Raw genomic sequence first — 26,520 nt, 5'->3', positions numbered from 1 at the left:
ATCCTTCCGGTTCTGAAATTGATGATAGGTTACTTCTAATCCTTCTTCATCTGCCACTATGACGTCTGAAGGCTAATTTTGGCAAAGATCTTTAATCTTTTTCAGTAGAAGGTGTTAGTGAATAAAAATGACTTATTAGGTGTGAAATTTATGCAAAACAGGTTTATCTTTTATTTTACAAAACAAGCACACCTCTCTGAAGAAAGGAGAGAAGCTAAGACCAAAATAATGGCATCTAAGGTGACAGAAATTACAAGCTGGCCAAAAGTGCCATGAGTGCTATGAATCACATTCGTAATTTTTATTATGATTATTTGTTCATTAACTGGCTTGTCCTGGGTCCAGCTATTTTTCTCCATTAAAAATGCCTAATAAATATATAGCTAGTGAAAGCATATTGAGTACCTAGCCCTATGCTAGGTGCTATGAAAATAAAACATGTCTGAGCCATGACACATGCCACAACCTCCTTGGGAATACCAATCTAGAAACTAGGCAGAGGTGTAACACAAGAATACAAGCAGAGGGTAAGGAGGAGAGCAGAGGTTCGTGAACTTTAGGCAAACTTCCCGGGTGGAATTTGAGCTAAGCCCATAGGAACAAATAGAATTTAGACAGAGAGGGGAGCAATTACAGAAGTCCAGGAGAACAGCATCCTGGAGATATAGCTGGAGATAATGTTATAATGAATTGATATGCAGTATGTTTAAGCTGGCTCAGTACAACCGCCTCCAAATCACTGTGGAAATTTGACCATTAGAAATTCATTTGTTTGGATAGTCTCTTTTAAAAATGTGCACACCCAGGCACTAGTTCATGAACCTCATAAATATTTGAACTTTGGAGTCAGACACCCTGGATTTGATTCCTAGCTATGCCACTACCTAGCTGTGTGATTTTGGGCAAAATTACTTAAGCTCTGTGTCTTAGTCTGTTAGGGCTGCTATAACAAAGTCCAGATTACATGGCTTATAAACAACAGAAATTTATTTTTCACAGTTCTAGAGGCTGCAAGTCCAAGACCAAGGTGCCTACATAGTTGGGTTCTAGTGAAGGTTTGCTTTCTGGTTGACACCTTCTTGCTGTATTCTCACATGGTGGAAGGGGTGAGAGAACTCTCTGAGGCTTCTTCCATAAGATCACTAATCCCATTCATGAGGTCCCCATCCTCATGACATAATCACCACCCAAAGGACTCACCGGGTGATACATCACCTTGGGGGTTAAGATTTCAACAAAAGAATTTTGAGAGGATACAAATGTTCATATCAGAGCGCTCTTTGAGTCTTGGAGTATAAATACTAACAATTAAGAGTGGTCATCAGCAACATCATGCCATCTCTGAGCGCTCTCTTCCCAGCAGCTGGGTGGGACAGAGCAGGCTGAAGAAATGGGCTTTTCGTTAGGCAGAGCCCCAAGATAATCAAATAGTAAAATCAATGCAAACACTTACATGGTGTTAATTGTGTACAAGGCACTATTCTAAGCATTTTATATGTATTAAGTCCTTTAATCCTTCAACATCCCAGTGAGGTACTACTATCCTCCTGTTTACATAGGAGGAAACAAAGGCACTGGGAGTTGAGGAACTTGCCCACGAGTTCATGTGGGTGGACAATGGCACAGCCAGCTTTAAATTCTGCATCTGGCCCCAGGGTCCCTGCTGTTAACCACCACATCATACTGCCTCTCTGTCTAATAACAGGTGAGGACAGAAGCCCTTAGAGAAGGTTCTGTGGAGGCGGTGGGAAAGAGCAACCATGTCTGCAGTTAAGTGTCCTGCTGGATACCACTCAGCTTCAAATAAATTGGCCTGAGAAATGTGTGTGTTGGCTTTGAGGATACAGGGGAGATTTGGGAGGGGAGCACAGATAAGCCCAGATGGCATTTCATCAGGAGAATTCGCTGTACGTTTCTGGTTTTGAAACATCTTGAGGCCTCCGTTTGGTCATCAGATAATCCTTAAGGTCCCTTCCAAAGCTGAGAAGCTGTGAAAATGAAAAACTGAGGAACATCATTAAAGTAGACGTTGATTCATGCTGAGAGCCAGGGGTTGTGCTGGAAGATTTGCAGAATAAATAGGAGAGCATATTTGAGAATAAACAGCACATCATGGAAATAGCAAGAGTTCATAATTACAGTGAGTCACCATATGTCGGTTCATGACAGTTACCAGAGGCAAGAACTTACCTTAAAGAGTGAAGTTTGGCCAAAAAAATTAAACAAGATGGTGTGTAAGCTGCTAAGAGGAATTCTCTCCCTCAGTGATTTAGGTAAATATATGGAGGCCAAAACTCTCCCCAAGGGGACTTTGTCTAGGGAAATCTGTCAAGGAAAACCAGGAAATAAAAAACAGATTCATCATCCATCAGCTTGAAGTCCTCGCCACTTTCTGCCCCAACCCCAGCCTCAGCCCTGGAGGCTGAGGGCTGAAGGGTGAGAACTAGCTCCACCAGCTATGCAAATCTTTTATTGAGTGGACCAAAAAGCTCCTTCAGGTTTTTGAACAATGCTATTGAAAAACTTTTGTTGCGGCTGAATGAACATTTTGGCCAACTCAATACATGCACACACTCAGATTATAGGCCAAGATGTGACCCAGGGGGAACACAGACCCAGACACACACACACACCACTTTTCCTTTCTTGATCTATCCTTATATCTGTCCCTTCGATCTGCTTCCACCTGGATATTCATAGAGGTGGAAGAGGGATGACAGATAAGGTGATTTGCCATAATTCTCAGGAATAAAGGCCAGTCTTCAAAAGCAGGCTACCTTCTCCCATACAGTTCTGAGAGAGGAAGAAAAAAAAAAAAAAAAAAAACAGAAAAAACCCAACACAGTGACATTAGGCATTGTCTTACAGTTTATTGAGCAATGCTTTTCTTAAAATGTGGGGCAGGGAAGTGAGGCATTAAGCCTTAGGAATTAGAGGCTCACTATTAGAAGAGTTTGCTGATTTGATTGGTGCGTGTGAGCATGTTAAGTCGCGTCAGTTGTGTCCGACTCTTTGCAACCCCAAGGACTACAGCCTGCTAGGCTCCTCTTTCCATGGGATTCTCCAGGCAAGAAGACTGGAGTGGGTTGCCATTCCCTTCTCCAGGGGATCTTCCCAACCCAGGGATCGAACCCACGTCTCTTATGTCTCCTGCGTAGGCAGGCAGGTTCCTTATTGCTAGCACCACCTGGTAATAGTATTTGATAAGTACAGGTATATTTTTGAGAGTGAAAGAGGGCTTTATCAATAATTACACTGGAACCACAGTTGCAAACCTGGACTCTCCCAGGAAAAACAAGGGTATATGAGACCCTTACATGCATCCTGTCATTGAAACTCTCTATTGACTCTGAAAGATATACAGTATTATATCAGGAAATGAAGGCTTAGAAACGTTAAGTGACTTGTCTAGGGTCACACAGCTGGGATGTAGCTGAACAAACAAAAATGTAATCTGCACCCACATTTCCCCCTTTATCCATTTTGCTTTTCAAGGAACAATTATCTTGCTGGGTATATCATGGGAAGATGAAAGTTTGTAATATTTCTGAAAATGAATTGTGAGCCCAAAAGCCACAATTGAACTGGCACAAATGAACTTTGCTACAATCAAGTACTATGAAGAGGTGATGATTTAGCTTCAACATGTGAGCGATTTTGGTACCAAGAAGTTCATTGGGGTTGCTGGGCTTTTTTCTTGACCAGGGTCTTTAATAGAAAACCCTATATGTAAACAAAATGCAGTGGGAAGACATTTACTTCCAGTATGGTTGAGTAGCTCCAGATGGACTCAGCCTTCCTACATATAACAACTATACTGAATACAATGACTTGAAGACACTGGAAAATGAACAAAACCAGGCAGGCTCTGGAGAAGAGTAGACACTTGGAAAAAAGTGGCATCACAAGGTGAATTAGCTCTTTTTACAGCTGTTAGCCAGATGACAGCCTGAAACAAACACTGTGAAAGACACTCAAAATTCTGATAGAAAACCTTCAGTCTTTGTGGCATGAAGAACCAGAAAACAAAGGTCAAAGTAACTACAGCCACTGGGAGGTCAACGGGAGATCTTGGAAAGGAGAGAGCTAGTGATGGAGAGCCAAAATTCTGAGTGTAAACTCAGCCTGACTTCAGAACCACATATATATAGGACAGACTTCAACTAAGGATAAAGGAATTTAACTGACATTTGAGCTGCCATCCAAGAGATGGAATCTAGTTTGACTCCAACCGTGTTAATTGTCTGGTATAACAAAAACAAATAATTTTCAGAGAAACACAGAAAAATCCAGAGTCTCCACAATATATCATTCACAAAAGCCAGGACATAATCCAAAGTTACCCTATATGTTAAGAAAAAATGAAAATGACCCATTTAAAGTGAAGACAGTCAATGGAAATCAATCTTGAGATTACTCAGATGTTAGAATTAGCAGACAAGGATTTTAAAGTAGTTAGTATAATTATGCTTAAGTGTTTAAAGAAAATACACTTGCAATTATGCTAAAGGAGTAAATAACAGAAACAGAAGCAAAAAAGAACGAAATGGAAATTTTAGAACTAAAAATACAATATTGAAATTTTAAAAAATTGCACTCAGTGGACTCAGTAGTGACATGAAGATGACAGAGGTCAGTGAACTTGAAGAGAAATCAATAGAAATTATACTATCAGAAGACTAAATAGTAAAATTATTGCAAACATGAACACAGTCTCAGGGACCTGTGGGGCAGCATCAAAAAATCTTACATCTGTGTAATCAGAATCCCTAAAGGAGAGGAGAGAGAGAATGGTGAAGAACCAATATTTAGAAAAATAATGGCAGAAATCTCCCCAAATTTGGTGAAAGATATAAATTTACAGATTCAAGAAACTCTGCAAACTTCAAATGGGAAAAATATAAAGAAACACATGCCTAGGCACATAATAGTCAAACTGCAAAAAAAAAAAAAAGAGAGAAAATATTGAAAGCAAAGAGAGAAAAATGACACATTACACATCACAAATAGAGAAATAAAATTCAGATGATTACTGATTTCTGATCAGAGAACATGGAGGCCAGAATAGAATGGAACAACATCTAAAATGCTGTCAATCCAAAATTCCATAGTAAACAAAAATACCCTTCAAATAAAGGCCCCCCCAAAATTTTTTTAGATAAATGAGAGCCAGGAAAATTCATTATCATTAGACCATGTACTACAAGAAGTGCTAAGTGAATTTCTTCAAATTGAAGGGAAATGTCACCAGACCTTCAGGAAGAAATGAAGAATATTGAAAATAATAAACATCTCGATAAACATAGGGCTTCCCTGGTGACTCAGATGGTAAAGAATTTGCCTGCAGTGCAGGAGACCCAAGTTTGATCCCTGGATCAGGAAGATCTGCTGGAGAAGGGAATGGCAACCCACTCCAGTATTCTTGCCTGAAGAATCCCATGGACAGAGGAGACTGGTGGGTTCCACGGGGTTGCAAAGAGTCAGACACAACTGAGCAACTAAAACTTTCACACTTTCCCTGGTGACTCAGACAGTAAAGAATCTGCCTGCAATGCAGGTTCAATCCTTGAGTCAGGAAGATCTCTTGGAGAAGGGAATGGCTACCCACTCCAGTATTCTTGCCTGGAGAATCCCATGGACAGAGGAGCCTGATGGGCTACAGTCCATGGGGTCACAAAGAGTTGGACATGACTGAAGCCACTGAGCTTGCAAACATAAAAGGCTACTTTTAGTCTCAATTTCACTAAGACCCTTTAAAGCAATGATTATAACATTGTCTAGTGGAGTTTCTGATCTTGTTAGTAATAATACATATGACAACTATAACATAAAAGACAGAGGGTATAGGGACTTCTTTGACAGTCCAATGGTTAAAACTCTGTGTGTCCGCTGCAAAGGGTGCAGGTTTGATCCTTGGTCAGGGAACTAAGAGCCTGCATGCCACACAGCCAAAAAGAAGAAAAAAAAAAAAAACCCAGAGAGAGTGAGAGAGAAAATTTCTTGAACTGAACAAAAATGAAAATACAGCATATGAACCTAAAAGCATTTTTAAAAAGACAGAGGGTATATATAGATATGTATAGTTAAAGTTTCTACATTTTCCATGAAGTGGTACAATAGTACCTCTAAGTAGACTGCAAAAATATAAGGATGTATATTGTAATCTCTAGAGCAACCATTAATAATTCAAATAGACATAACTAAAGAGGCAGAAAAAATTAAAATTCAGTTATAAAAAATATTAAATCAAAAGGAACAAAAACCAGAAGGACAGATAGAAAATAAAATCAAATGGTAGAGGGAGGAGCCAAGATGGCGGAGGAGTAGGACGGGGAGACCACTTTCTCTCCTACAAATTCATCAAAAGAATAACTGAACGCAGAGCAAACTTCGCAAAACAACTTCGGATCGCTAGCTGAGGTCATTGGGCGCCCAGAAAAGCAGCCCATTGTCTTCGAAAGGAGGTAGGACAAAATATAAAAGATAAAAAGTGAGACAAAAGAGCTAAGGACGGAGATCCGTCCCGGGAGCTCCTAGGCGGCATTGCTTGGGGTAGGGTCCGGGCCGAGTGCCCTGAGGACAATCGGAGGGAACTTCTGTGAGTTGCCAACTTGAACTGTGGGAGACCAAAAGAGAGAGAGTAAATTAACTGGCCCGAACACACTGCCGGCCGCTCGCAGAACAAAGAGACCGAAAGGGTCCAGAGAGGAGCTCGCAGGCTGCGGACGGGCCCAGCCCCGCCGGAGGCAGGAGGCAGAGGGGAGGGGAAGGTCGCAGCGAGACACAGGGCGCAGGCACCCGACCGGCGCGGGCGGGGACTGGGGCTGGGGACGCGGAGGGCGGAAGGCGCGCGCACCCGACTGGCGTCAGAGGAAGCTGAGACTGGGTCCGCGGAAGGGAGTGGGCGCGCCACACCTGGGTAGAGTGCGCCCACCAAGCCCCTGGCTGCCTGGACCGCTCTGACGGGGAAGGCACAGAGAGCAGGCGCAGCTTTTCCTTCCGCGCTTTTGTGGAACACCCGAGGGCTGGAGCCTCGCGCAGCGCGGGGCGCGCTCCATATAGAACAGCCGGGAGCCTGAGCAGCACAGACGGAGAAAGCAGCGTCAGCCCCTCCCGGCAGCGCCAGCCCATCCCCGTGGCGCAGGCCTGTCCCCACGGCGCCTGCCTCTCCCGGCAGCGCAAGCCCCTCCCTGCCTCGCAGAGCGACGGAGCTAGCTACCTGGGTGAGAGTCCACCTCCGCCTGCCTGTGTCAGGGCGGAAATGAGGCTCTGAAGAGACTGGCAAACAGAAGCCAAATAAACAAAGGGAACCGCTTCAGAAGGGACTGGTGCAACAGATTAAAATCCCTCTAGGAAACGCTGACTACACCGGAGGGGCCTGTAGATATCGAGAAGCGTAAGCTGGAACGAGGAGCTATCTGAAACTGAGCCGAACCCACACTGACCGCAACAGCTCCAGAGAAACTCCTAGATATAATTTTACTTTTTTCTCTTTTTTTTTTTTTTAATTTTTTTTAATTTTTTTTCTTTTTTTGTTTTTTTCCTTTTTCTTTCTTCTCTTTTATTTTCCTTTAAAATCCCCTATTACTCCCCCATTACTCCTTAACTTTCATTTCCACAGACTTTTACGATTTTTTAATTAGGGGGGAAAAAAAAATTTTTTTTTTTCTTTCTTTTTTTTTTCTTTTTTTTTTCTTTTTCTTTCTCTCTTTCTTTTTTTTTTCTTTTTTTTTCTTTCCTTTTTCTCTTCTATTTTCTATTTTTCTTTTTCTCTTATTTCTTTTAAAGTCCTCTAGTACTCCTCTACTACTCTTCATTTTCATTTTCACTACACTATAACCTTACAAAAAAAAAAGAAGAGAAGCCCTATTTTTAAACCGAAGATTATTCTCTCCCAATCTTGACTCTCTGTTTTCTACCTCAGAACACCTCTATTTCCTCCTTTCCCCTTCTCTTCCCAATCCAATTCTGTGAATCCTTGTAGGTGACTGGGCTACGGAGAACACTCTGGGAACAGACAGCTGTGTAGATCTGTCTCTCTCCTCTTGAGTCCCCCTTTTTCTCCTCCTGTTCATCTCTATCTCCCTCCTCCCTCTCCTCTTCTTCATGTAACTCTGTGAACCTCTCTGGGTGTCCCTAACGGGGGAGAATCTTTCAGCCATTAACCTAGAAGTTTTCTTATCAGGGCTGTATAGTTGGAGAAGTCCTGAGACTACAGGAAGAATAAAACTGAAATCCAGAGGCAGGAGACTTAAGCCCAAAACCTGAGAACACCAGAAAACTCCTGACTACATGGAACTTTAAGTAATAAGTGACCGTCCAAAAGCCTCCACACCTACACTGAAACCAACCACCACCCAAGAGCCAATAAGTTTTAGAGCAAGACATACCACGCAAATTCTCCAGCAACGCAGGAACATAGCCCTGAACATCAACATACAGGCTGCCCAAGGACACACCTAACACATAGACCCATCTCAAAACTCATTACTGGGCACTCCATTGCTCTCCAAAGAGAAGAAATCAAGTTCCATGCACCAGAACACTGACGCAAGCTCCCTTAACCAGGAAATCTTGACAAGCCAATTGTCTAACCCCACCCACTGGGTTACTCCTCCACAATAAAAAGGAACCACAGACCTCCAGAATACAGAAAGCCCACTCCAGACACAGCAATCTAAACAAGATGAAAAGGCAAAGAAATACCCAACAGTTAAAGGAACATGAAAAATGCCCACCAAGTCAAACAAAAGAGGAGGAGATAGGGAATCTACCTGAAAAAGAATTTAGAATAATGATAATAAAAATGATCCAAAATCTTGAAAACAAAATGGAGTTACAGATAAATAGCCTGGAGACAAAGGTTGAAAAGATACAAGAATTGTTTAATAAAGACCTAGAAGAAATAAAAAAGAGTCAATTAAAAATGAATAATGCAATGAATGAGATCAAAAACACTTTGGAGGGAACCAAGAGTAGAATAACGGAGGCAGAAGATAGGATAAGTGAGGTAGAAGATAAAATGGTGGAAATAAATGAAGCAGAGAGGAAAAAAGAAAAAAGGATCAAAAGAAATGAGGACAACCTCAGGGACCTCTGGGACACTGTGAAACGCCCCAACATTCGAATCATAGGAGTTCCAGAAGAAGAAGACAAAAAGAAAGGCCATGAGAAAATACTCGAGGAGATAATAGCTGAAAACTTCCCTAAAATGGGGAAGGAAATAGCCACCCAAATCCAAGAAACCCAGAGAGTCCCAAACAGGATAAACCCAAGGCGAAACACCCCAAGACACATATTAATCAAATTAACAAAGATCAAACACAAAGAACAAATATTAAAAGCAGCAAGGGAGAAACAACAAATAACACACAAAGGGATTCCCATAAGGATAACAGCTGATCTATCAATAGAAACCCTCCAGGCCAGAAGGGAATGGCAGGATGTACTGAAAGTAATGAAAGAGAATAACCTACAACCTAGATTACTGTACCCAGCAAGGATCTCATTCAGATATGAAGGAGAATTCAAAAGCTTTACAGATAAGCAAAAGCTGAGAGAATTCAGCACCACCAAACCAGCTCTTCAACAAATGCTAAAGGATCTTCTCTAGACAGGAAATACAGAAAGGTTGTATAAACGTGAACCCAAAACAACAAAGTAAATGGCAACAGGACCACACCTATCAATAATTACCCTAAATGTAAATGGGTTGAATGCCCCAACCAAAAGACAAAGATTGGCTGAATGGATACAAAAACAAGACCCCTATATATGCTGTCTACAAGAGACCCACCTCAAAACAAGAGACACATACAGACTAAAAGTGAAGGGCTCGAAAAAAATATTTCATGCAAACGGAGACCAAAAGAAAGCAGGAGTCGCAATACTCATATCAGATAAAATAGACTTTCAAATAAAGGATGTGAAAAGAGACAAAGAAGGACACTACATAATGATCAAAGGATCAATCCAAGAAGAAGATATAACAATTATAAATATATATGCACCCAACATAGGAGCACTACAATATGTACGGCAAACGCTAACGAGTATGAAAGAGGAAATTAATAGTAACACAATAATAGTGGGAGACTTTAATACCCCACTCACAACTATGGATAGATCAACTAAACAGAAAATTAACAAGGAAACACAAACCTTAAATGACACAATGGACCAGCTAGACCTAATTGATATCTATAGGACATTTCACCCCAAAACAATCAACTTCACCTTTTTCTCAAGTGCACACGGAACATTCTCCAGAATAGATCACATCCTGGGCCATAAATCTGGTCTTGGAAAATTCAAAAAAATTGAAATCATTCCAGTCATCTTTTCTGACCACAGTGCAGTAAGATTAGATCTCAATTACAGGAAAAAAATTGTTAAAACTTCAAACATATGGAGGCTAAATAACACGCTTCTGAATAACCAACAAATCATAGAAGAAATCAAAAAAGAAATCAAAATATGTATAGAAATGAATGAAAATGAACACACAACAACCCAAAACCTATGGGACACTGTAAAAGCAGTGCTAAGGGGAAGGTTCATAGCATTACAGGCTTACATCAAGAAACAAGAAAAAAACCAAATAAATAACCTAACTCTACACCTAAAGCAATTAGAGAAGGAAGAAATGAAGAACCCCAGAGTTAGCAGAAGGAAAGAAATCTTAAAAATCAGGGCAGAAATAAATGCAAAAGAAACTAAAGAGACCATAGCAAAAATCAACAAAGCTAAAAGCTGGTTTTTTGAAAAAATTAACAAAATTGACAAACCATTAGCAAGACTCATTAAGAAACAAAGGGAGAAGAACCAAATCAACAAAATTAGAAATGAAAATGGAGAGATCACAACAGACAACACTGAAATACAAAGGATCATAAGAGACTACTACCAGCAGCTCTATGCCAATAAAATGGACAACTTGGATGAAATGGACAAATTCTTAGAAAAGTATAACTTTCCAAAACTGAACCGGGAAGAAATAGAAGATCTTAACAGACCCATCACAAGCAAGGAAATCGAAACTGTAATCAAAAATCTTCCAGCAAACAAAAGCCCAGGACCAGATGGCTTCACAGCTGAATTCTACCAAAAATTTAGAGAAGAGCTAACACCTATCTTACTCAAACTCTTCCAGAAAATTGCAGATGAAGGTAAGCTTCCAAACTCATTCTATGAGGCCACCATCACCCTAATTCCAAAACCAGACAAAGATGCCACAAAAAAAGAAAACTACAGGCCAATATCACTGATGAACATAGATGCAAAAATCCTTAACAAAATTCTAGCAAACAGAATCCAACAACATATTAAAAAAATCATACACCATGACCAAGTGGGCTTTATCCCAGGAATGCAAGGATTCTTTAATATCCGCAAATCAGTCAATGTAATACACCACATTAACAAGTTGAAAGATAAAAACCATATGATTATCTCAATAGATGCAGAGAAAGCCTTTGACAAAATTCAACACTCATTTATGATTAAAACTCTCCAAAAAGCAGGAATAGAAGGAACATACCTCAACATAATAAAAGCTATATATGACAAACCCACAGCAAGCATCACCCTCAATGGTGAAAAATTGAAGGCATTTCCCCTGAAATCAGGAACAAGACAAGGGTGCCCACTCTCACCACTACTATTCAACATAGTGTTGGAAGTTCTGGCCACAGCAATCAGAGCAGACAAAGAAGTAAAAGGAATCCAGATAGGAAAAGAAGAAGTAAAACTCTCACTGTTTGCAGATGACATGATCCTCTATATAGAAGACCCTAAAGACTCTACCAGAAAATTACTAGAGCTAATCAATGAATATAGTAAAGTTGCAGGATATAAAATTAACACACAGAAATCCCTTGCATTCCTATATACTAACAATGAAAAAACAGAAAGAGAAATTAAGGAAACAATACCATTCACCATTGCAACAAAAAGAATAAAATACTTAGGAGTATATCTACCTAAAGAAACAAAGGACCTATACATAGAAAACTATAAAACACTGATGAAAGAAATCAAAGAGGACAGAAACAGATGGAGAAACATACCGTGTTCATGGATTGGAAGAATCAATATTGTCAAAATGGCTATTCTACCCAAAGCAATCTATAGATTCAATGCAATCCCTATCAAGCTACCAACGGTATTTTTCACAGAACTAGACCAAAGAATTTCACAATTTGTATGGAAATACAAAAAACCTCGAATAGCCAAAGTAATCTTGAGAAAGAAGAATGGAACGGGAGGAATCAACCTGCCTGACTTCAGACTCTACTACAAAGCCACAGTCATCAAGACAGTGTGGTACTGGTACAAAGACAGAAATATAGACCAATGGAACAGAATAGAAAGCCCAGAGATAAATCCACGAACCTATGGACACCTTATCTTTGACAAAGGAGGCAAGGATATACAATGGAAAAAAGACAACCTCTTTAACAAGTGGTGCTGGGAAAACTGGTCAACCACTTGCAAAAGAATGAAACTAGAACACTTTCTAACACCATACACAAAAATAAACTCAAAATGGATTAAAGATCTAAATGTAAGACCAGAAACTATAAAACTCCTAGAGGAGAACATAGGCAAAACACTCTCCGACATAAATCACAGCAAGATCCTCTATGACCCACCTCCCAGAATATTGGAAATAAAAGCAAAACTAAACAAATGGGACCTAATGAAACTTAAAAGCTTTTGCACTACAAAGGAAACTATAAGTAAGGTGAAAAGACAGCCGTCAGATTGGGAGAAAATAATAGCAAATGAAGAAACAGACAAAGGATTAATCTCAAAAATATACAAGCAACTCCTGCAGCTCAATTCCAGAAAAATAAATGACCCAATCAAAAAATGGGCCAAAGAACTAAACAGACATTTCTCCAAAGAAGACATACAGATGGCTAACAAACACATGAAAAGATGCTCAACATCACTCATTATCAGAGAAATGCAAATCAAAACCACAATGAGGTACCATTACACGCCAGTCAGGATGGCTGCTATCCAAAAGTCTACAAGCAATAAATGCTGGAGAGGCTGTGGAGAAAAGGGAACCCTCTTACACTGTTGGTGGGAATGCAAACTAGTACAGCCGCTATGGAAAACAGTGTGGAGATTCCTTAAAAAACTGGAAATAGAACTGCCATATGACCCAGCAATACCACTTCTGGGCATACACACTGAGGAAACCAGATCTGAAAGAGACACGTGCACCCCAATGTTCATCGCAGCACTGTTTATAATAGCCAGGACATGGAAGCAACCTAGATGCCCATCAGCAGATGAATGGATAAGGAACCTGTGGTACATATACACCATGGAATATTACTCAGCCATTAAAAAGAATTCATTTGAACCAGTCCTAATGAGATGGATGAAACTGGAGCCCCTTATACAGAGTGAAGTAAGCCAGAAAGATAAAGAACATTACAGCATACTAACACATATATATGGAATTTAGAAAGGTGATAACGATAACCCTATATGCAAAACAGAAAAAGAGACACAGAAATACAGAACAGACTTTTGAACTTTGTGGGAGAATGTGAGGGTGGGATATTTCAAAAGAACAGCATGTATACTATCTATGGTGAAACAGATCACCAGCCCAGGTGGGATGCAGGAGACAAATGCTCGGGCCTGGTGCACTGGGAAGACCCAGAGGAATCGGGTGGAGAGGGAGGTGGGAGGGGGGATCGGGATTGGGAAAAAAAAAAAAAAAATCAAATGGTAGTCCTAAATACACAACCATATAAAAAATTATGTTAAATATTAAAGAAGTACACACTCTATTAAAAGGCAGATATTTTCAGATGGATAGACACAAACTGTGTGCTATCTATAAGTGCAAAAATACAAAGTAAGTGGTTGAAAAAAATATTATGTATGTATATGTATACATACAGTAAGTATAAGAAAGCTAGAATGACTATATTAAAACCATATAAAATAGATTACAAGACAAAGAGTATTATCAGAAATAAGAAAGGCTATTTCATAATGATAAACAGGTTAGGATTAGAGGTATAGTCAGGAAGACATGACAACATAAGTGTATATTCACTTAATAAACAAAGCAAAATGTGATGCAACTAAAGGGATAAATACACGATTTCACAATCCAAGTTAGAGATCTTAGCACCCCTTTAAACTAGGAAACAACCAAGAAAAAATCAGTAAAAATGTAAATGATCTGAACACTATCAACCACCTTGAGATTTAATTGATATTTGCAGTACAGCATATCCAACAACTGTAGAATGCAAATTTTTTCAAGTGCACATGAAGCACCAAGGTTTTCAAGTGTATGAAACACCAAAATAGATCATACACTGGGATATAAATCAAATGTCCATAAATTTAAATGGATTGAAGTTAAACTGAATATATTATATAACCAGAATGAAATAAACATGATATCAACAGCAATAATATATCTTAGATATATCCCAAATATTTGGGACTTAACAAGTACACTCCTGGGACTTCCCTGGTGGTCTAGTGGTTAAGACTTTGCCTTCCAATGAGGGGGTGCAGGTTTGATCCCTGGTCGAGGAGCTAAGATCCCACATGCCTCATGGCCAAAAACCAAAACATAAAGCAGAATCAATATTGTAACAAATTCAACAAAGGCTTTTAAAAAATGGTCCACATCCAAAAACTCTTTAAAAAATAAACAAATGAATACACTCCTGAATAATTCATGGATCATAGAAGAAAGTAGGAAATATTTTGAACTGCTGATGACGAAAATACAACATATCAAAAATTGCAGACTACAACTTAAAGCAGTACATAGAAAGATATTTATAGCTTTTTATGACTACATTATTAATAGAAAAGAAGAAAGGTCTAAAGTCAGTGGTCTATGGATCTACCTTAAGAAGCTAAATAAGGAAGAACAAGGTAAACCCACAATAAATACAAGGAAGGAAATATTAACAATAAAGATAGCAAGAGCAAGCCAAGTCACTTCAGTTGTATTTGACTCTTTGCCACCACATGGACTACAACCCACCAGGCTCCTCTGTCCATGGGATTTTCCAGGTGAGAATACTGGAGTGGGTTGCCCTGCACTCCTCCAGGGGATCTTCCCAACCTAGGGATTGAACATGCATCTCCAGTGGCTCCTGCATTGCAGGCAGATTCTTTACCACTGAGCCACCAGGCAAGCCCAATAATAAAGGTAAGATATTAACAAAATAGAAAATAAAAAATTAACAAAGCCAAAAACTTGTTCTTGGAAAGGATCAACAAACTTGAAAATATCCCTAGTTATACTGATCAAGAAAAAAAGAGCTAGAAAAGAAAATTATCAATATCGAAAATGAAAGAGAGATTATCACTATAGATCAGAGACTGACAAACTGGTCAGCAAGGCAAATCACACCAAGGGCCTATTTGGTAGGACTAAATATGACTTTTATATTTCATATTTTAAATGTTGTGATAAAGAAAGAAGGAAGGAAGAAGGGAAGAAAGGAAGCAAGGAAGCAAGCAAAGCAAAGAAAAAATGTGCAGCAGAGGGAGACCATTTATAGCTTATGAATCCTAAAGTATTTACTATCTTCCTTCTACAGAAAAGTTTTGCTGACCATTCATAAATGTTATAGATGTTAAGAAATAATAGGAATGTTATGCACAACTTCTGCCAATAAACTTGAAAAGCTAACTGAAATAAATTCTTAGAAAAATATAACTAACCAAAATAGACACGAGATGAATCAGAACATCAGAAGGGCTCTATACCCATTAAACAAGTTGAATTTGGTATCACAATACTTCCCATAAAGAAATTCCAGACACAGAGAGTTTCCTAGTGAGCCCTATCAAGCATTTAATGAAGAAATAACATCAATGTCACACAAACTGTTTCTGAGAGAGTTTTATAAATTTGGTAAAACACCAACCCAAAGTCTGATAAAGAAACTAGAGGGAAAAAAAACTTTCAGGAGCTTCTCCAGTGGCTCAGTGATAAAGAATCTGCCTGCCAATGCAAAAGATGCCGGTTCGATCCCTGATCTGGTAAGATTGCACATGCCTTGGAGCAACTAAACCAGTGTGCCACAATACTAAGCCTGTGCTGCAGAGCCCGTGCTCTGCGATGAGAAGCCACCACAATGAGAAGCCTGCGCACTGCAACTAGAGAAAAGTCGGTGTAGCCCCTAAGACCCAGTCAAGCCATAAACAAATAAATAATTTCAAACCTACATCCTTCATGAATATAAGTGCTAAAATACTTAACAAAATATTATCAAGTTGAAAATACCACTATATAAAAATGATAAAACATCATAATCACTAGGGTTTCTTCCAAAAATGCAAAGATTGGTTTAACATCCTAAAATCAATGTAATTTACCATATTAGATAATGGACAAAAGCCAAATGATGATTTCAAGAGATACAGAAAAAGCATTTAAAAAAATTCAACAACCACTCACAGTAAAAATTTTCAGCAAACTAGGAACAGAAGAAAACTTCCTTAATCAAATAAAGGGTATTTAAAAAACAAAACAAAAACATGGCTAATATCATAGTAATAGTAAAGTAGTGAATACTTTTCTCCTGATATCAAGACAAGATGTTCACTTTCACCACTTGGTCAACATTTTATTGCAAGTACTAATATCAAGATAAGTCCAAAAGAAGGAATAAAAGGAATAAAAATTAATGAGAAAGATGGCTAATGTCACTATTTTCAGATGGCATTGCATAGAAAGGCCCAAATAATCTCTAAAACAACTACTACAGCTAATAAGTGAGTTTAGCAAGTTCATAGGATACAAAATTTAGATATATGATAGATGGATGGATAGATAGTGAGAGATTGGTGATAGATATAGCTTATCAATTTTATTTTTAAATACTTACAGCAGATAATTGTAAAATTTAATTTTAAATTAAATTTAAAAATAATTTCACTTGTACTAAGTCAGAAAAAGAAAGACAAACATCATATGATATCACTTATATGTGGAATCCAAAATATGACACAAATGAACCCATCTACCAAACAAAGAATCATGGACATAGAGAGTAGACTGGTTGTTGTCAAGGGGGATGGGGTTGGGTGAGGGTTTGATTTGATGTAAATTGGTATATACAGAATGGATAAACAATAAGGTCCTACTGTGTAGCACAGATAATTGTATTAAATATCCTGTGATAACCATAATGGAAAAGAACATGAAAAATAATGTACATATATAGAGAGATATAACTGAATTGTTCTGCTGTATATCAGTAATTAACACATTGTAATTGGATGTGAGAGTTGGACTATAAAGAAAAGCTGAGCACCGAGGAACTGATGTTTTTGAACTGTGGTGTTGGAGAAGACTCTTGAGAGTCCCTTGGACTGCAAGAAGATCCAACCAGTCCATCCTAAAGGAGATCAATCCTGAGTGTTCATTGGAAGGACTGATGTTGAAGCTGAAACTCCAATACTTTGGCCACCTGATGCGAAGAGCTGACTCATTTGACAAGACCCTGATGCTGGGAAAGATTGTAGGCAGGAGGAGAAGGGGAAGACAGAGGATGAGATGGTTGGATGACATCACTGACTCAATGGACATGAGTTTGGGTAAACTCCAGGAGTTGCTGATGGACAGGGAGGCCTGGTGTCGCAAAGAGTCAGACACGACTGAGCAACTGAACTGAACTGAACTGAACTGAATTAAACTCTACTTCAATTAAAAAATTTTTAATTCCATTTGCAACAGTATCAGAAAAAATATTTAGGATGACTTTAACAAAAGACAGGCAATACCTCTCCATTTAGCACTCATAGTTGATTCATGTCGATGTATGGCCAAAACCACCACAATATTGTAAAGTAGTCAGCCTCCAATTAAAATAAAAAATTAATTTAAAAAAAGAAAAAGAAATAAATAAAAGGGAAAAAAGCATTGCTGAGAGAAATTAAAATAGACCTGAATAAATGTTCCTGGATAAATATTACAAGATTCGATATTACTAAGTAATCAATTCTCCCAAAATTGTGCAATCCCAATTATAATCTTGGCAAGGTTTTTTCCTACAAATTGACAAGCACATTTGAAAATTCACATGGACATACAAAAGGCCTGGAATAACCACAGCAATCTTGAAAAAAAAACAAAGTTGAAGGATTCCCACTACTTGATTCAAGACTACAGGAATAAAGATAGTGTGATATATATATATATATTTTTGACAAAAAAGTCAATAGAACTGAACAGAAAGCTCAAAAATAAACCTACACAAGGAATTCCATGGAAGTCCAGTGGTTAGGACTCTATGCTCTCACTACCAGGGGCCCATGTTGGGGAACTAAGATCCCACAAGCCATGCAGTGGGGTCAAAATAGAATTTTTTTTAAATAGACCTACACTTACATGAGTATTTGATATTTTGTCAAAGGTGCCAAAGTAATTTATGGAGAAAGGAAAATCTTCAATAAATGATGCTGCAATAACTGGATTTCTAAATGGAACAAAATTAACTCCAAACCACACACCATACCACACTTCATACCATACAAAAAATTAAGTTCAATTAATTAGGATTATCATCCTAAATGTAAAAATTGAAACCATAGATCTTTTAAAGGAAAGAGTATCTTCATGATCTGTTGCTAGGCAAAGATTTCTTAATCAAGTCATATATTGTTATTCATGAAAGAAAAAAAAAACTGATGAATTATACCTCACCAAAATTACAACTTAAGCTCATCAAAAGACACCACTTATCTAATAGATAAACCACAGAGAAAATATTTTCAAAACATGTATCTGACTTATATCCAGAAGTTGTAAAAAAAAAACCTTTCAACTCAATAAGAAGACAAACAATCCAACTGAAAAATGGGCAAAAATTTTAACAGATATTTTACCAAAGATATAGAAAAGGCCAATACAAAAATGAAAAATCGCTCCATATCCTTAACCACTTTAAAAAGGAGTATGGTTGGTTCTTACAAATTTAAACATATAACTTATGAACCAGCATTTTCATTCATAGGTATTTACTCAGTTCAGTTCAGTTCAGTCGCTCAGTCATGTCCGACTCTTTACGACCCCATGAACCTCAGTACTTCAGGCCTCCCTGTCCATCAGGGAGTTTACCCAGACACATGTCCATTGAGTTGGTGATGCCATCAAACCATCTCATCCTCTGTCGTCCCCTTCTCCTCCTGCCTTCAATCTTTCCCAGCATCAGGGTCTTTCAAATGGGTCAGCCCTTCGCATCAGGTGGCCAAAGTATTGGAGTTTCAGCTTCAACATCAGTCCTTCAATGAACACCCAGGACTGATCTCCTTACTCAAGATAAATGAAAATATATATCCATACAAGGACTTTTACCTAAATCTTCAATGCAGCACTAAACACAATAGCCCCAAACTAGAAACAATTCAATCTGTAATATATCCATACAATGGAATATTAGTCAGCAATAAAATGAATAAACTACAGAAACAGAAGAATGAATCTCAAAAAAAATCCTACTGTAGTACATAGAAGAAGCCTTATACAAGACAGTACGTATCATATAATTCATTTATATAAAGTTCTAGAACAGGCAAAACTATGGTTAAAAAAAAATCAGAACAGTGATAGGCAACAGAGGTAGCAGTCACAGGGATTAATGGGAACAGCCACAGGAGGACTTTCAGGAGGGATAACAGTGTTTTATATCTTGACAGGGGTTTGAGTTACACAGATATACACGTTTGTCAAAAATCAGAGAAAGTATTTCCATACAAATTGTGAAATTCTTTGGTCTAGTTCTGTGAAAAATACCGTTGGTAGCTTGATAGGGATTGCATTGAATCTATAGATTGCTTTGGGTAGAATAGCCATTTTGACAATATTGATTCTTCCAATCCATGAACACGGTATGTTTCTCCATCTGTTTCTGTCCTCTTTGATTTCTTTCATCAGTGTTTTATAGTTTTCTATGTATAGGTCTTTTGTTTCTTTAGGTAGATATACTCCTAAGTATTTTATTCTTTTTGTTGCAATGGTGAATGGTATTGTTTCCTTAATTTTGAGAAAGAAGAATGGAACTGGAGGAATCAACCTGCCTGACTTCAGACTCTACTACAAAGCCACAGTCATCAAGACAGTGTGGTACTGGTACAAAGACAGAAATATAGACCAATGGAACAGAATAGAAAGCCCAGAGATAAATCCACGAACCTATGGACACCTTATCTTTGACAAAGGAGGCAAGGATATACAATGGAAAAAAGACAACCTCTTTAACAAGTGGTGCTGGGAAAACTGGTCAACCACTTGCAAAAGAATGAAACTAGAACACTTTCTAACACCATACACAAAAATAAACTCAAAATGGATTAAAGATCTAAATGTAAGACCAGAAACTATAAAACTCCTAGAGGAGAACATAGGCAAAACACTCTCCGACATAAATCACAGCAAGATCCTCTATGACCCACCTCCCAGAATATTGGAAATAAAAGAAAAACTAAACAAATGGGATCTAATGAAACTTAAAAGCTTTTGCACTACAAAAGAAACTATAAGTAAGGTGAAAAGACAGCCGTCAGATTGGGAGAAAATAATAGCAAATGAAGAAACAGACAAAGGATTAATCTCAAAAATATACAAGCAACTCCTGCAGCTCAATTCCAGAAAAATAAATGACCCAATCAAAAAATGGGCCAAAGAACTAAACAGACATTTCTCCAAAGAAGACATACAGATGGCTAACAAACACATGAAAAGGTGCTCAACATCACTCATTATTAGAGAAATGCAAATCAAAACCACAGTGAGGTACCATTACACACCAGTCAGGATGGCTGCTATCCAAAAGTCTACAAGCAATAAATGCTGGAGAGGCTGTGGAGAAAAGGGAACCCTCTTACACTGTTGGTGGGAATGCAAACTAGTACAGCCACTATGGAAAACAGTGTGGAGATTCCTTAAAAAACTGGAAATAGAACTGCCATATGACCCAGCAATACCACTTCTGGGCATACACACTGAGGAAACCAGATCTGAAAGAGACACATGCACCCCAATGTTCATCGCAGCACTGTTTATAATAGCCAGGACATGGAAGCAACCTAGATGCCCATCAGCAGATGAATGGATAAGGAAGCTGTGGTACATATACACCATGGAATTTTACTCAGCCGTCAAAAAGAATTCATTTGAACCAGTCCTAATGAGATGGATGAAACTGGAGCCCCTTATACAGAGTGAAGTAAGCCAGAAAGATAAAGAACATTACAGCATACTAACACATATATATGGAATTTAGAAAGATGGTAACGATAACCCTATATGCAAAACAGAAAAAGAGACACAGAAATACAGAACAGACTTTTGAACTCTGTGGGAGAAGGTGAGGGTGGGATGTTTCAAAAGAACAGCAGGTATACTATCTATGGTGAAACAGATCACCAGCCCAGGTGGGATGCATGAGACAAGTGCTCCAGCCTGGTGCACTGGGAAGACCCAGAGGAATCGGGTGGAGAGGGAGATGGGAGGGGGGATCGGGATGGGGAATAAGTGTAAATCTATGGCTGATTCATATCAATGTATGACAAAACCCACTGAAATGTTGTGAAGCAATTAGCCTCCAACTAATAAAAAAATTTAAAAAAAAAAAATAAATGCTGGAGAGGGTGTGGAGAAAAGGGAACCCTCTTACACTGTTGGTGGGAATGCAAACTAGTAGAGCCACTATGGAGAACAAGGTGGAGATTCCTTAAAAAACTGGAAATAGAACTGCCATATGACCCAGCGATCCCACTGCTGGGCATACACACTGAGGAAACCAGATCTGAAAGAGACACGTGCACCCCAATGTTCATCGCAGCACTGTTTATAATAGCCAGGACATGGAAGCAACCTAGATGCCCATCAGCAGATGAATGGATAAGGAAGCTGTGGTACATATACACCATGGAATATTACTCAGCCGTCAAAAAGAATTCATTTGAACCAGTCCTAATGAGATGGATGAAACTGGAGCCCCTTATACAGAGTGAAGTAAGCCAGAAAGATAAAGAACATTACAGCATACTAACACATATATATGGAATTTAGAAAGATGGTAACGATAACCCTATATGCAAAACAGAAAAAGAGACACAGAAATACAGAACAGACTTTTGAACTTTGTGGGAGAAGGTGAGGGTGGGATATTTCAAAAGAACAGCAGGTATACTATCTATGGTGAAACAGATCACCAGCCCAGGTGGGATGCAGGAGACAAATGCTCGGGCCTGGTGCACTGGGAAGACCCAGAGGAATCGGGTGGAGAGGGAGGTGGGAAGGGGGATCGGGATGGGGAATACGTGTAAATCTATGGCTGATTCATATCAATGTATGACAAAACCCACTGAAATGTTGTGAAGTAATTAGCCTCCAACTAATAAAAAAAAAATCAGAGAAAGTATACTTCAAATTTATGCTTTCCCCATATGCAAACTTTATAATTTTTTAAACTATAAATTTAAAAAGACTGCTCTCCCAAATTGTTCTGAGCCAGGGTTGGTGGACAAATGAGGTAGTGTGGAGTAGAGAAAAGGGTTCAGACTTTAAAGCCAGCCAGACATAAATTTGACTTCTAGCTCAGTCATTAGGTTGTGTGTCTTTGGGAAAATTACTTAATTTCTCTGTTTCCTTATGTGTACAGATGAAATAGTAGCACAATGCCCAGCATATAGTAAGTGCTCCATAAATGGTTTGTGTTAGTTGCTCAGTCATGTCCAACTCTTTGTGACCCCATGGACTACAACTGCCAGGCTCCTCTGTCTACTGGCTTTCTCAGGCAAGAATACTGGAATGGGTTGCTATTTCCTTCTTCAGGGGGTCTTCTAGATCCAGGGATTGATCCCAGGTCTCTTCCATTGCAGGCAGATTCTGTATCCACTGGGCCACCATAAATGGTAGTTATTGATAAACTGACCTTTGAGAAGATTTGGGGTCACAGGGCCAAAAGCGGTATTATTGCATACCTCATGGACACTGTTCCAACCAAGCTGTTGGCTTACTAAGGGTTATGCATGAATCTTCCCTGGGATATTTGTATTTTCATAAGGCTCCATGAAGGTTAAAAAAGTACCCCATCTCCTTCCAAGGAGTAGATGAATGAAGATTAGGAGCAGTGTTTGGCTGATTTGCTCTCACTACCCTGAGCTCCACTCACCTCAGGCTCTGTGCCTTCTTCATAGGAGAGAATGCTGAAGGTCATGCCTTCAAATGTGTGGTCCACCCGTAGGACAGCCAAAGCCATCCTGGCCACCGTCAGATTTGCTGTCCTCCCAGGAAACTCCATCTTGTGATCAGCACGCTCAATTATCCTCATAATTCTGCAAGGAATAACAGGTAGAGAAGAGTATTCTTAGCTTTTGAATGTAAAACCCATCCTCCTTATAAAATATCCTCTACATAAAATTTTCTTTGAGATTTAATCACTATCTTTATATTGCTTAGCAATTACTAGATAAGAGCATAGGCTTTGGAGTCAGAGCAGCTGAAATTTAAAGCTTAGTTGCTCTAATTTCTAACTGTGTGGGCAAATCAAATGACCTCATCAAGCTTCAGTCTCCTCATTTGCAAAGTTAATAATATGAGCACTCATCTCAAAAGAATGTATTAAAGATTAGATGAAATTGATATATGTAAAGCCAGATCCTGCATGGTCTCATAAGCCAAGAAATTTGGATTTTAGTCTATATGTAACAGAAGTCTACTGAGTGTTTTTAAAAGCAAGACAATAACATGATCTGATATATGCATTAAAAGATCATTCTGTAGAAGATAGACCACAGAGAAGCAAGAGCAGAGGCTGGGAGATCAGTTAAGAGGTTATTGTAGAAGGTCAGCTGAGAGAAACGGAGCTAGGCCTAAAGTGGTAGTGGTGGCAATGGAGAGAAGTAGATGGTTTCCAGGAATAATATGCCAGCAAATGTGGAAACCTCAGAAGTGGCCACGGGACTGGATAAGTTCAGCTTTCATTCCAATCTCAAAGAAGGGCAATGCCAAAGAACATTCAAACTACCACACAATTGTGCTCATTTCACATGCTAGCAAGGTAATGCTCAGAATCCTTGAGGCTAGGCTTCAATAGTACAAGAACCAAGAACTTTTAGATTTACAAGCTGGATTTAGTAAAGGTAGAGGAACCAGAGATCAAATTGCAAACATCCATTGGATCTTAGAAAAAGCAAGGGAATTCCGGAAAAACATCTACTTCTGCTTCATTGACTAGGCTAAAGCCTTTGACTGTGTGGATCACAACAAACTGTGGAAAATTCTTGAAGAGATGGGATTACCAGACCACCTTACCTGCCTCCTGAGAAACCTGTATGTGGGTCAAGAAGCAACAGTTAGAACTAGACATGGAACAAGGGACTGGTTTCAAATTGGGAAAGGAGTACATCAAGGCTGTATATTGTTACCCTGCTTATCTACCTATATGTAGAATACATCGTGGAAAATGCCAGGCTGGATGAAACACAAGCTGGACTCAAGATTGCTGGGAGAAATATTAATAACCTCAGATATGCAGATGATAGCACCCTTATGGCAGAAAGCCAAGAGGAACTGAAGAGCCTCTTGATGAAGGTGGAAGAGGAGAGTGAAAAAGCTGGTTTAAAACTCAACATTCAAGAAATGAAGATCATGGCATCTGGTCCTATCTCTTCATGGCAAATAGATGGGGGAAAAATGGAAACAGTGACAGACTTTATTTTCTTGGGCTCCAAAACCACTGCAGATGGTGACTGCAGCCATGAAATTAAAAGACGCTTGCTCCTTGGAAGAAAAGCTATGACAAACCTTGACAGCATATTAAAAAGCAGAGACATCACTTTGCCAACAAAAGTCCATATAGTCAAAGCTATTGTTTTTCCAGTAGTTGTGTATGGATGTGAGACGGTGCTGTCACTTCAGTCATGTCTCTTTGCAACCCTATGGACTGTAGCCCACCAGGCTTCTTTGTCCATGGGGATTCTCCAGGCAAGAATACTGGGGTGGGTTGCCATGTGCTCCTCCAGGGGATCTTCCCAACCCAGGGATCAAACCTGTGTCTCTTATGTGTCCTGCATTGGCAGGTTGGTTCTTTACCAGTAGTGCCACCTGGGAAGCCTGGGATGTGAGAGTTGAACCATAAAGAAGGCTGAGCACCGAAGAATTGATGCTTTCAAGCTGTGGTGCTGGAGAACACTCTTGAGAGTCCCTTGGACAGCAAGGCGATCCAACCATTCAATCCTAAAGGAAATCAACCCTGAATATTCATTGGAAGGACTGATGCTGAAGCTGAAGCTCCAATACTTTGGCTACCTGACGTGAACAGCCAACTCACTGGAAAAGACCCTGATGCTGGGAAAGATTGAGGGCAGGAGGAGAAGGGGGTGACAGAGAATGAGATGGTTGGATGGCGTCACTGACTCAATGGACATGAATTTGAGCAAACTCTGGGAGATAGTGAAGGACAGGGAAGCCTGGTGTGCTGTAGCCCATGGGGTCACAAAGAGTGGGACACAACACAGGGAAGTAATTAGTGTCCTCAAGTTTTTTGCTTGAGCATTGGGTGGATGCATTATGTAGAAATGGGGAACATTGGGGAACACCAGGAAATTGAACGTTTGACTTGGGATAACTATTTATTTGGAAAGTTGCTGTCATTAAGGTTCAGTTAGAATTTGAATGCATTCTTTCACAATTGGGATTCCAAGAGGATGACCCCATCATGTTGTACTAAAGAAGCATTCAACCCATAGCTACCTGACCTTTAGAACTATTAATGCCTGTATGCAAAGGGATTAACAATAATATTATTTTAAATATTTTGAAATAACTTATTTTACCAAAGTACTAGTACTTACTCATTGCTTACTTCATGCAGATCAGATGCTGAATTGTTTTGCTTTCCCAAAGCAGCACTGATTATTTGTAATATAGTCTGGGTTAGGTTCATACTTATCACATCACATTGTGAAATATCAGATACTTTTGAAACAATAATCTGTTTCTTCTTCATCCAGAAGAGGGGGTTCATTGATTAAATTTTAAATGTGCTCTGCAACATCATTCACATTTTCTGGGGAAAGAAAATTGAAATATAAAAGCTGCTGCATTACCTAGTTTTGGGCCATGCTGTTCTGCTTCTTTCCCTTTAAAAAGTAAAGGCGGTAAAATGGAAACATATACCAAGTTAACAAAATTTGTGAAGGAAACACTGGACTTCAATTTCTACAATTGATGGAGTCCCAGAAAGTAGCACATAAGTCAAATTTTTATTCACTAAATCCTTTTTTAAATACTCCCCTAGGGAAACCTTTCTTGTCACTAAAGATTATCTTGCAATTAGATTCTAATTAAGTTAAGACTTTTGAGTATTGGATTGAGTTAAGTAGATCCCATCTGTACTCAAATATCACACTCACTCTATGCTTTCATAATCAAGGATGGTGATTATGTCGTTCTGTCAAGAACCAGCAACGTGCAGAACAAAAGCAAATATGGACCACATA

At 39.0% G+C, this 26,520-nt stretch overlaps 1 protein-coding gene across 1 annotated transcript in view; it reads right to left on the bottom strand.

Moving 5' to 3' along the window:
- Positions 1-26,520, bottom strand: part of ADGRG4 (adhesion G protein-coupled receptor G4) — a 115,896-nt gene that overhangs the window by 27,768 nt on the left and 61,608 nt on the right. Inside the window, 4 exon segments of the mRNA XM_043897377.1 lie at positions 2,191-2,325; positions 23,190-23,352; positions 25,873-26,013; positions 26,015-26,087. Of these exon segments, the coding sequence (XP_043753312.1) occupies positions 2,191-2,325; positions 23,190-23,352; positions 25,873-26,013; positions 26,015-26,087 (512 nt within the window).

The sequence above is a fragment of the Cervus elaphus genome, chromosome X (assembly GCF_910594005.1).
Source record: "Cervus elaphus chromosome X, mCerEla1.1, whole genome shotgun sequence".
NCBI lineage: Eukaryota > Metazoa > Chordata > Mammalia > Artiodactyla > Cervidae > Cervus > Cervus elaphus.
The sequence above is the reverse complement of the archived record's forward strand: the minus strand, read 5'-3'. Positions and strand labels throughout refer to the sequence as shown.